The sequence below is a fragment of the Thamnophis sirtalis genome, unplaced genomic scaffold (assembly GCF_051295495.1).
Source record: "Thamnophis sirtalis isolate CommonGarterSnake01/CBP01778 unplaced genomic scaffold, rThaSir2_p1.2 scaffold_2, whole genome shotgun sequence".
Classification (NCBI taxonomy): domain Eukaryota; kingdom Metazoa; phylum Chordata; class Lepidosauria; order Squamata; family Natricidae; genus Thamnophis; species Thamnophis sirtalis.
Genome location: NW_028261382.1, coordinates 41,085,009 through 41,097,024, shown reverse-complemented (window position 1 = coordinate 41,097,024; position 12,016 = coordinate 41,085,009). Strand labels below are relative to the sequence as shown.

The window sequence follows — 12,016 nt, the reverse complement described above, 5'->3', positions numbered from 1 at the left end:
TTATTCCGTGTCGGAGGCAGGATCTTCATCTTGAAGCACAGATGTGAGGTGAAGAGGTAAAACGCAAACACAACCAGCCTACTAATAAGCCAAAATCAAAATTGTTCGGCTTAGCGTGTTGGTTAGAGGCTTCCAGGAGATTCCCATTTTTTCTCCAGCCTCCGATTTCACAGTCTTTGAACTGTTTGGATCCCCTTAAAACTTCTTCACCTTTTTCAAGTAGGCAGCTGTTTGAGGTCACAACTGCCACCACATCTTAGGAAGATCTTTATATATATGTATATATAATGTAGATATTATATATTTTATATCTATCTATATCTATCTATCTATCTATCTATCTATCTATCTATCTATCTATCTATCTATCTATCTATCTATCTATCTGTCTATCTATTATCTATCTATTATCTATCTATCTATCTATCTACTATCTATCTATCTATCTATCTATCTATCTATCTATCTATCTATCTATCTATCTATCTATCTATCACTTTCTTGCCACCCAGTGTCTTCATCTTATTTTGCAACAACCTTGCTCCTTCTCTCTTCTCAACCTCCCTTCCCTCCCTTCTTCTTTCCTCCTTCCTCCTTTCTTCTTCCCTTCTCTTCTCCTTCTTTCCTCCTCTCCTTCCTTTCTTCTTCCCCTCTCTTTCTCCCACTCCTCTCTTCTTTTTTCCTCCTCTCCTTCCTCCTTTCTTCTTCCCCTCTCTTTCCCCCACTCCTCCTCTCTTCTCCTTCTTTCCTCCTCTCCTTCCTCCTTTCTTCTTCCCCTCTCTTTCCCCTGCTCCTCCTCTCTTCCCCTTCTTCTTTCCTCCTCTCCTTCCTCTTTTCTTCTTCCCCTCTCTTTGCCCCACTCCCCCTCTCTTCTTCTCCTTTCCTCCTCTCCCTCTTTTCTCCTTCTCTCTTTCCCCCACTCCTCTCTTCTCCTTCTTTCCTCCTCTCCTTCCCTCTCTTTCCCCTATTCCTCCTTCTTTCTTACCCTCTCTCCTACTCTCAATTCCCCACTCTTACTTTTTCTGCTTTGCCCTTTCTTCTTTTCCCTCCTCATCTCCGTTCCTTTCCGTTGTTGCCCTTACTCATGATATCTTTTCTACCCGGCTTGCTTTGAAACCATCCCATGATTCAGCCGGGAACGTTGTCTGATTCCTCTTCTCCTGCCTTTCGCAGGCAGAGACCCGTGCCGAGTTTGCCGAGAGATCGGTCGCCAAATTGGAGAAGACCATCGATGACTTGGAAGGTAGGTTCCTCAGTCATCCAGGCCATGTTTTTTCCCCAAAGGTCTCTTTCACATTGATGATTATCATCAATAATCCAAATAATAATAATAAGTTACCTTAACAGTTCCTATGTCCTTGGTTAGGACTCGAGCTGTTGAGCTACCAACCAGCTCCAAAGGCTGTGAATCTCACCAAAGATTAAAATAATAATAATAAACGGACAAAATACTGGCGCATAATACACCAGACATCACACTGGTTGAGAAAAATAGGGTCACAATCATAGACATCGCAATACCAGGGGATAGCAGGGTCGCCGAGAAGGAACATGAAAAAAATCCCAAAATACCAGGACTTAAAAATAGAAATTCAACGACTATGGCACAAACCAGCAGTGGTTAATTCCAGAGGTAATTGGCACACTGGGTGCTATTCCAAAAGCACTGGAATTACGTTTAAAACAGTTAAAAAATTGACAAAATCCCCATCAGTCAAATGCAAAAAGCCGCACTGCTTGGATCCGCACGCATATTACGAAAATACGTTACGACGTCCTAGGCCCCCTGGGTGGGGCCCGACACCAAAGATTAACATAATAATAATAATAAATAATAATTTACCTGACTTGGAACATTCTTACGCTACACAAAAACCAGCTTACTTGGAACAGCTTATATTCTCCGACGTTACCTTAATGGTTCCTAGGTCCTTGGTTAGGACTCGAGCTGTTGAGCTACCAACCAGCCCCAAATCTCACCAAAGATTAAAATAATAATAACAACAATAATAATAATCTTGGTTGATACCTGGGATGCTGGCAGCACACCCGTATCAACCATTAGCCTCAGTCAGTGGTATTTATGATGCATTTTTGAATGTTCAGTTGACTTGAGTTTCATGTTTAACGAATAAAAGATCATCAATAATAATAATAATAATAATAGCCTTGATTGTCATTGTACAAGAGCCGAGGTGGCGCAGTGGTTAGAGTGCAGTACTGCAGGCCACTTCAGCTGACTGCTATCTGCAGTTCGGCGGTTCTAATCTCACCGGCTCAAGGTTGACTCAGCCTTCCGTCCTTCCGAGGTGGGTGAAATGAGGACCCAGACTGTGGGGGAGATATGCTGACTCTGTAAACCGCTTAGAGAGGGCTGAAAGCCCTATGAAGCGGTATATAAGTCTAACTGCTATTGCTATTGCTATTGCTACATCATGTATACAACGAGAATCCTTGAACGGTTGGATCGCAGTTATCCTTTGAGCTCGTCTCAAGGAAAACCAACCTGGTTTGACCTCCCGATGCCCCCCCCCACTCTGTTCTCCCTTCTGATGATCTCCCCCCCCCCCTTCCTCCCAATTTGTTTTAGATGAACTGTATGCTCAGAAATTGAAATACAAAGCCATAAGCGAGGAATTGGACCATGCCCTCAATGATATGACTTCCATGTAAATATCGACGTTTGCAGTGCGCTGGAATGGGGGGGGGGCTTGTGTGTTGGCCTTGTGTTGGGCATGCTGTGTGTGCGTGTGTCGGGGTGTGAGAAGGCGGAGAGGGTGGTGGTGTCGCAGGGCTTTGGGGGGGGGAGTCAAGCGATGCTCGGGGTGCCTCGAGTCACCACTGCTATCTAACTCGCTGTCCCGCGCACAATTCCCCGGGCCCGTTGAAAGGGTCCTCCCTTATTTTGTTGTCGCTTTGTCGAAGTTGTGATGCCGGTCGGTTGTGGCTCACTCGAGTCTTTAATCCTTCTCCTCCTTCACCTGTTTGGCGTTGGGCAGAAACCTGGAGGAAATCTTTTGACGCTTCCACCGAGTTGTTGTTGGCATGGTTGTGTGTGAGTTTCGGCTCATCCTTGGACCCTTCACTTCTCTTAACTGCACCCGTCACAGCACGAGGGTTGTGTCCCTTTTTCCTGCTCGCCTCGTCCCTTGCTTGCTGCTCCAATTCACACACACACACAAGAATTCCTCAAAAGCTAAACCTCGTTTTCTCTCCCTCTCTCCCTCTCTCTCTTTCTCTCTTGCAAACAGATAAAACTGGTGATTCCAATGTTCCACTTAGCGACTCAGCCTGCAGCTTTCAAAGTCTGCCTTTTATAAAAAAAAAAGTTAACCCGGGTCCTCTCCTTCCTTCCTTCCTTCCTTCCTTCCTTCCTTCCTTCCTTCCTTCCTTCCTTCCTTCCTTCCTTCCTTCCTTCCTCCCTCCCTCCCTCCTCCCTCCCTCCCTCCCTCCCTCCCCTCCCTCCCTCCTTCCTTCCTTCCTTCCCATCTATTTATCTAGCCATCTTTCTCCCTCTCTTCCTTTCTTCCATTTATATCTAGCCATATTCCTTCCTCCCTCCCTCCCTCCCTTCGCCTCCTATTTATCTCTCTAGCCATATTCCTTCCCATCTATTTATCTAGCCATCTTCCTTCCTCCCTCTCTTCCTTTCTTTCATTTATCTCTCTAGCCATATTCCTTCCTTCCTCCCTCCCTTCCCCTCCTATTTATCTCTCTAGCCATATTCCTTCCTTCCTTCCCATCTATTTATCTAGCCATCTTCCTTCCTTCCTTCCTTCCTTCCTTCCTTCCATTTATCCCTCTAGCCCAGTGGGTCTCAACCTTCCTAATGCCGTGACCCTTTAATACAGTTCCTCATGTCATGGTGACCCCCAACCATAAAATTATTTTGTTTTCTGTATTTTTTTCAAAAATATGTGTTTTCCGATGGTCTTAGGTGACCCCTGTGAAAGGGTCGTTCGACCCCCAAAGGGGTTGTGACCCACAGGTTGAGAACCGCTGCTCTAGCCATCTTCCTTCCTTCCTTCCTTCCCTCCCTCCCTCCCTCCCATTTATCTCTCTAGCCACCTTCCTTCTTTCCCAGCTATTTGTCCAGCCATCTTCCTCCCTCCTTTCTTCCCTCCCTCCTCCGATTTATCTCTAGCCATCTTCCTTCTTTCCTTCCTTCCCTCCCTCCTCCCATTTTATCTCTCTAGCCATCTTCCTTCCTTCCCATCTATTTGTCTAGCCATCTTCCTCCCTCCCTTCTTCCCTCCCTCCTCACATTTATCTCTCTAGCCATCTTCCTTCTTTCCTTCCTTCTTTCCTTCCTTCCTTCCTTCCTTCCTTCCTTCCTTCCTTCCTTTTATCTCTTTAGCCATCTTCCTTCCTTCCAAGTCCTGCCCCTTCCCTCCCCCTCCCCCACACCCTCCCCAAATCTCACGTACACCCCATTACGGAGGGTGAGAAGGCTCATCCTTTGCACAAGTGTCGTCCGGCTGGGGGGGGCACGGCTGTCCGGTCTTGCACACCTCCGAAACACAACCACCTTCGTGATTTTGTGGCCTTAGCGGACTTTTCTGGGGTGGCTTTACTCGTGTGTGTGGGGGCTGTTTATTCTCTGCAGGGAGCTCCCCCCCTCCCTCTCTGCTCACTTACGGCTGGAAGAGACGAGCGACGCCGATTTGGGGCACGGCTGGGAAGCGTTTGCGGCTGTGTAGTGCCTGGGACACAACATGGATCCCCCCCCCCTTCGTTGTATCACTTGTCACTGTAAAATAAGCAAAAATGCACTCATGTTGGCTTGTGTGTGGTTTGTTCGGGAATCTCCCCCCGTCCCCCAAAAAACCCTCTATTTCCTGGTTAGAGGGGGCAGATGGTGTGGATTTACAAGAAGTCCTCGGCTTACGACTGTTCAAAGTTACGACAGAGCCACTTGGAACCCGTTGTTGGCATTATAACGGCTGCAAAGCCATTCTAATCCTTTCCTGCGGTCACAATGACTTCAATTAGGGAGGTTTCCCCCCCCCCCGGTTTCCGGTGTTTTATTTAAAACATTTTTTTGGGGGGGTATTTTTAGTCTCATATACACACCTTTACAAGTATATTATTCTCCTAGTTATTATTCTTATCGCATTTTAACACTTTTAAACGTTCGTTTTCCAAATGAAAAATTAAAAAAAATAATGATCGGGATTGCTGTTCGCAGTCAAGCCCCCCCCCCCCCCCCAATTCATTTGACTCTCAAGTGGGTTGGACATGCCAGTAGGCGAAGCCTAAAACCCGAATTTTTTTGGGTGGGGGTATCGGCTGTCGTTCCCGTCCCACCATAAACCTGTGGATCCCGTTCATAAACACAGAAAGGCAAGTCTGTGGTTTGCAAGTTCCAAATTGGCTTGAAGCTCCGAATTGACTTGCAAACTCCGAATTGGCTTGAAAACTCTGAATTGGCTTGAAACTCCGAATTGGCTTGAAGTTCCAAATTGGCTTGCAAACTTCAAATTGGCCTGAAGCTTCGAATTGGCTTGAAGCTCCGAATTGGCTTGAAACTCCGAATTGGCTTGAAGCTCCGATTTGGCTTGCAAACTCCCAATTGGCTTGAAGCTCCGATTTGGCTTGAAGCTCCAAATTGGCCCGAAGCTCCGAATTGGCTTGAAACTCCGAATTAGCTTGAAACTCCGAATTGGCCTGAAGCTCCAAATTGGCTTGAAACTCCAAATTGGCCTGAAGCTCCGAATTGGCTTGCAAAGTCCCAATTGGCCTGAAGCTCCGAATTGGCTTGCAAACTCCCAATTGGCTTGAAACTCCCAATTGGCTTGAAGCTCCGAATTGGCTTGAAACTCCAAATTGGCCTGAAGCTCCGAATTGGCTTGCAAACCTCAAATTGGCAAGCTCCCATCCATAACAAGACCATTTGACCTCCAACCAGGCTGTCTCCTGATGTTTATTATCAGCCCGTACTTGTTCCTCCACTGGCAGGCATCCCCGGCTGATCCTCGGGCCTTAAATCTTGTGAATAGGTGCCGGTTCTGCATTTCCATTTATCCACAACACCATTCCCATCTTTCCGATCGATAAGACATATATTTCTCTCTCCAGCCACCCTTTTTTTGGGGAGTGGGGGTGGGGAAAAGGACTCCAAATCCTGATTTATTTGCAGTGGTAGCCTCGGTGGGGAGGGGGGCCGTCTCTCTGGGGCCACTAACCTTCCCTTTTCTTTCTTTCTTTTTTCCTCCCCTCTTTCTCTCTTCTCATTCTCTTCCTCCCTCCCCCTTTTTTCTCCCCTAATCTCGCCTCCTTCCTTTCCGCGCGGCCGCAGATCGTCTCTCCAGCCAGCTCGACAAAAATCGGCTGCTGGCGAAGGAGCTGAAGTTAACTCTGCATAATCTGTGCGATTGACCAAACAAACGAGAAAAAACAACACGATCCACCAATTTAATTTAAATCGTTTTTTTGGGGGGAACCGAGTTCCCGGGGTGGCTGCAGGCTAAACGGGGAGGGGGGGGGAACCCCGCCTCTGTGAAGGCAAAAGCCCCCGTTTTTTTCCCGAGGCCATTCAAGTGCTTTTCAGCCGATCGCCTTCCACGCTTCACCGCCACGTTTTTCTAAGCTTTAAAGTCGCGCAGCCAATTGTAAACCAAACGCCACGAAAGTTAAGAGTTTGTGTGCTTTGAGAAAACGGTTTAATTTTCTTTTCCTGGGGTGCAGAGAGACGCTGATAAAGGCCTTTCTCGTCCCCCCCCGCCCCCTTATATTGCTGCCTTCGAATTCCCCACTCCCCCCCCACTTCTATAAAAAATCTCTTCTGTGTTTTCCGATTTATCCGTAATCTCGTTTTTGCATGGGTCACCTTGTCTGCGGTTTTCCTAAACTTTCCTTTTCCTGTGTTATCAATAAAAAAAAAACAACCACTGGCCCGCTTGTTATATGCCTGAGGTCTCCTTATTTCTTGGACCGCCAATCATTTTTAAACCCGATGTCTGAGAGACAGGGAAAACACATACACACAGACACACCTTTGGGGAGGTATCTCAACCCCCTGGCATTTGGCTGACGGGCAAGGTGTTCTGATCGAGGCTTCCCAAGAACATGAAGTCAACTCCTTATCCCGACAAAAAACCCTTTTTATTAATTGGCTGTGAATTCTCCTCCTTCGCATCCAGCAAAGTCTTTCGAGGGAGGATTTACGGTCACAGACCTTATCTGGCTTGGAGAGCTGCCAGGCTGATATCTGCAGAACTTGGCCAGGAGTCTCGGAGAGTCCCGAACCAATTAAGTGAAGGAATTGTCTCCTGCAAACTCCACTCCCCTTTCGCTCCTCTTTTATTCCCTCTGGGAGGGGCCATTCACCGTCCACCTGTGGCTTTACTCCCAAGTTGGCTCCTGTTCCCTTCGTGTCTGGCAACTCTGTGCATGCGCACACAGGGAACAGGCTCCAGCTGTTCTTCTGCCTCACTGATGTCTGACTCCGAAGGCAGCTGATAACTGGCATACGGCCCTGGCCCCCTCTCTGCCTCCGACACAGAGCCTTCCCCAGACTCCAGGACTGGCCCATGTTCCTCCCCAACCCTCCCCACTGTCCGACTCTGCTGCCAGCTCCAGTGGCCGCTAGCAGGCCACAACACAAGGATGATCCGTGGCTCCATCCGGCCGATGATGCGGAAGCTGGAAACGGCCAGAGGCATCTAGTTTGTGTAGGAAGCATGTTTTATTTTAATTTTTTTTTTGCACTGGGAAAAATATATATATCCTTTGTTGCTTTAATAAAAGGCTGTTTTTCAATTCTGGCTGATGGTTGTTTGGCCTGGAAACGGACTCCGAATGGTGTTTCCCTCCCTGCTGATAGTTGGAAAATACCGGAGAATATATTCCTCCCCTCCTTTCCAAATCCTAGCCATTCCTGCTTTGCACAGCGAGCTTTCCAGCTTTGGTCACTGAGGGGGGGCGGGAGGGGAGAGACTTTGACCTGGAAATGGAAGATCTGAGTTCTAATCTTTTGTCAGCTAAACTTTGGGGGGAGAATTGCGGGCCGTTCACGCTTTCTCGGGCTCCTCTCAACTTCGAAGGATCGGCATCCCTGCCAAAAACGAGAATTTAAAACGAACCAGCCACAATCTGGCCAGGGTGACACAGTTGCCCCAGCCTGATGTGGGCGTTCTTGTGGGGTGTGTGTGTGTTAATGAACCTCCGTTTGCTTCCCCAGGGAAGGCACTGGATGGTTTTGATTTAGGATTTACGAAGGGGAGCATCTTTCAAAACGGATCCTTCGGCCTGCATGTTATCCTGAGACTCTCCGCTGCATTTTTCCCTATTATTATTATTTTGCGAGGCTCGCAACTTTCTTGGCGCCCAGACCTTCATACCCCCCCCCACCCTCCCCAAATCTGTGCATCTCTTCCCTGCAAGGCGGGAAAACGTACGAGCTAAACCATCACCAGGTCAAAACGTTGTCGTTTTGTCGCCGGAGCCACATGTGCGATGCTTGTGTGTCTCCCCAGCCCAGAAATTGTCCCGTTGTGCTTCCAGTTTTGGAATCAGGCTTCCGGACTTCACCTGTCTTTGAAACCAAGAACTGAACCTTGCAACATGTGGCAAGAAAAAACGGAAACGATTGGGACTCTCCAAGCTGGGTGTTTTTCTTGCAGACGTTTCACGACCCGACGAGGGAACATCATCAGGGCTGGTAGTTTTGAGGTTACCTAGTTTGCGTCGTGAAACGACTGTTAAGAAAACCAGCGCACACCAAAGACTCCTCGTTTTTACCCTGAGCTACAAATCTTCTCCTTTAAAAGGGTCAAGATTGAAGTGTTTTGGACGAGCCGTTTCCGTAAACTTCGGTTCAGCCCGCGGCAGAAATTGGCGGGGGAAAGTTACGCGAGTCGAGTTTCGTGGTTGTTTTTCCCCCCTACCCCAGCTCACACCGCACGAAGCTCTGCTTATCTTTCGGCAAAACGGATGGCCAGTGGGCACAACGGCAACCAACAACCGCACGGGGTTATTTATATATACCCGGTTTTCCCCCAGAATAAGACCTCTCCGGATAATAATAAGCCCAATCAGGCTTTTTGAGCACATGCGCTAAAATAAGCCCTCCCCGAAAATATCGCAACACAGGAGCAGCCGTGAGGCGACCACACTCGCCGCTTCCTGCACCTCAAAAATAATAAGACCCCAAAAATAACGCCAATAGTTTTGAAGGTCAAAAGAAAATAAGACCCTGTTTTATTTTGGGGGAAATGTGGTATGAAATGAGAGAACCGTCCCGGTGGGAGCTGTGAGGGGGGGGGGAAGCAACACAGAAGCACAATCCACGCCGATCGAAGCTTTGCGTGGCAGCATGGCAATGCCGGTGTGTGTGTGTGTGTGTGCACCTATTTTTTGGGTGGTGGTGGTGGAAATAAATGCAGCAAATTTCGGAGCACCGTTAACATTCCCTGTCCTTCTTTGCAGATAAGCTGAAATGCACCAAAGAGGAACATCTCTGCACGCAAAGGATGTTGGACCAGACCCTCCTCGATCTGAACGACATGTAAAAAAAAAAGATCCGAGGCAACGGCAGCCCCCTCCCACCCTTTCTCTCCACCCTACGCCCCCCCCCCCTCCTGAGCAGCCATTCTCCACGCGGGTTCAACTCTGTTCGTTTTTTTTTTTTCTCCCAAGGGAAAAAATGATAACAACCAGAAAGTTGACCTCTAACCCTCCCGAGGGGGGGGGGGGAAAGTCATAAACTACATTCTTGATATTTGGGGGGACCAATTTAGTTTTTTTTTAAAAAACACCTCTGCTGTGTTTTTCTTTTTGTTTTTTTTCTTCCTTGCCCACCGAGACATTCCTTAAATTTTCAGCCGGAAGGAAGGAAAAAGAGGCAGCCCCCATTGGAAGAATTTGAAAGGAGTGAGCGACTGGAAGGCATGAAATTTAAGGCGTTGAAATTATTACATGGCCGATGTGTGTTTCAGGTTAACGCCCCCCCCCCAATCACAAAGTATTTTCCCTCCTCAGTGGCCGACCCCCGAAAGCATGCAGCTTTTTAATCAATGTACTGTTTTTGTTTGCCCTTCTGAATCGGATGAGCCTCCCCCCACGATCCGATGGAGCGGTCGATCGAATGAATAATCCAAAATCCCATCCTTGGTCCGAAACAACCAGCAAAAGCTTTTGCGGTGTCCACTAACGGGGGACTAACGTTCGCTTCCGCAAGGAAAAAGCCTTTCCTCTTGCCTCTCCCCTTTTTCCCATTTTTTTTTGGGGGGGGGGATATTTAAATTTGGCTTTTTAAGGAAATAAGTTGGGCTGAGGTTTGTGCTTTGTCCGCTGCTGTTTTAATCCGTGTTTTTATAACCTTTTTCCAGCTGTGGGGGGGGAAAGAGCACTGTGTTTAAAAATAAGAAAAGAAAAACATAATCGGGGCTCCGTGCGTGTTGGTTTTTTTTTTTAATTTAAAGTTTCCTTTTCTTTAAACCCATATAAATCGTTCTTAAGCTCCTTCGCTCTTTTCTTTCCTGCATTTTTTTCTGACACTTCGGGGAAAACACTATATCCGAATAACCCACGTTTTCTTCCCACTTAGGTTTAAGTTTCTGGGTACTTGGTGATCCGCGCGAAGGGGTTTTTTTTGGGGGGGGGGATTGTAACTTTTTGGGGTGCTGTTGAATACGAGGGGGGATTTTTGCCTCCCCTGTACCATTTCGAGCCAGGGAGTTGATCGTTCTGTCTTGATGTACGGGGGACGCCTCCGTACTCTCGAAATTTGATCCCCTAAAAGTTAAATTTTTTTTAAACGCATATCTGTATAGGCCTTTGGGGTGTCATAGGAAGAATACTGTATACGCTGCCATGGCTTTTTAGAGCCGGTGTATGTATTTGAGGTGGGGGGGGGAGAGGGAGGGAGGAATGAGGAAATTATATCAAGTGTTTTGATACTAAAAAAAAAATGCTTCAATCTTTTATTGTCTTTTTTTGGAATAATAATAAACAGAAACATTCCCTCTGCTGCTTGGCGATTTGTTTTTACTAGTGTTTTCACTGGTGGGTGGGGCTGTCCAGTACGGGTAGTCCTCGGCATACGACCACGGCTGAGCCCAAAGTGTCTTTTGCGGAGACATCGAAGTGATTCCCCCGTTTTGCAACCTATCTTGACGCAGTTATTAAGTGGATCGCTACGGTGGTTAAAATATTAAGAGGGCAGTGAAGCAAAACCGGCTTTCCCGGTTGTCGGGAGATCGCAAAAGGGGATGATCTGACCTACGGGAGACAGCAGTGGTCATAAATATGAGTCAGTCACCAAACATCTGAATTTTCTTTTTAATCGTATGAGCTGCAATCATCTCCATTTAACAACCCCATAATCCCTTACGGGTTGGAGTCTGAGCAACTGAATGAAGCTAACACTGTATTTTCTGGCCGGATGCCTCTCTGTCACCAGTGCGGAGTTATATTCAGCAGATATATTCTCATTGTGCCCAGAGGGAGAGAAATATCTGCCTCTGCCTAGGATCGAACTCACAACGCTGCGTAATGGAGTGAAAATTCCACTTAGGGTTAGCTCTCCACAGCAAAAATTTCTAGAATGGCCACATATTGCATTGAACTTTTTTTGGTTTGCATTGCAAGTCTTGGCACCGCCGCTAGATGGCAGCAAAAGCCGGAGTTTAGGGTGTCCTTGGCCGCCCTCTCTTGGTCGCCTGTGGTATTGCACCTCAGAGATGGCCGCTCACGTTCCGCCAAGCCTTTCTCCTCGCTCTTTTGTCGAGAAATCCAATAATTGAATAATTCAAACTCCGTGTAAATAAATAAATACGTCACAAACAATAAAATAAATACATAACAGGTCCGCGCAGGCGCAAACGCGAGGAAGCGTCTCTTCTTCCCACGCTTTAGAACAGGCGAGAGCGCGCAAGCGCACACGGGAGAGGACCTGAAAACGCGAGGCTGGAACGCGGCGAGGCGGCGCATGCGCGCAAGGGCAACACGCGCGGGCGAGGACCAACGCTTTCAGGCCGCCATTTTGGAAGCCGCGGCCGGGCTCCTTTCGAAG

The 12,016-nt window shown here is 47.6% G+C and overlaps 1 protein-coding gene across 1 annotated transcript; it reads left to right on the top strand.

Annotated features, from left to right (window-relative positions):
* Positions 1-1,177: 1,177 nt before the first annotated feature.
* LOC106546972 (uncharacterized) lies at positions 1,178-9,691 on the top strand (the record flags this gene model as incomplete). Its single annotated transcript, XM_087705098.1, is given in 2 exon segments — positions 1,178-1,243; positions 9,430-9,691. Coding segments are annotated over 2 exon segments (149 nt in total), but the record flags the coding sequence as incomplete, so codon positions are not given.
* Positions 9,692-12,016: the final 2,325 nt, after the last annotated feature.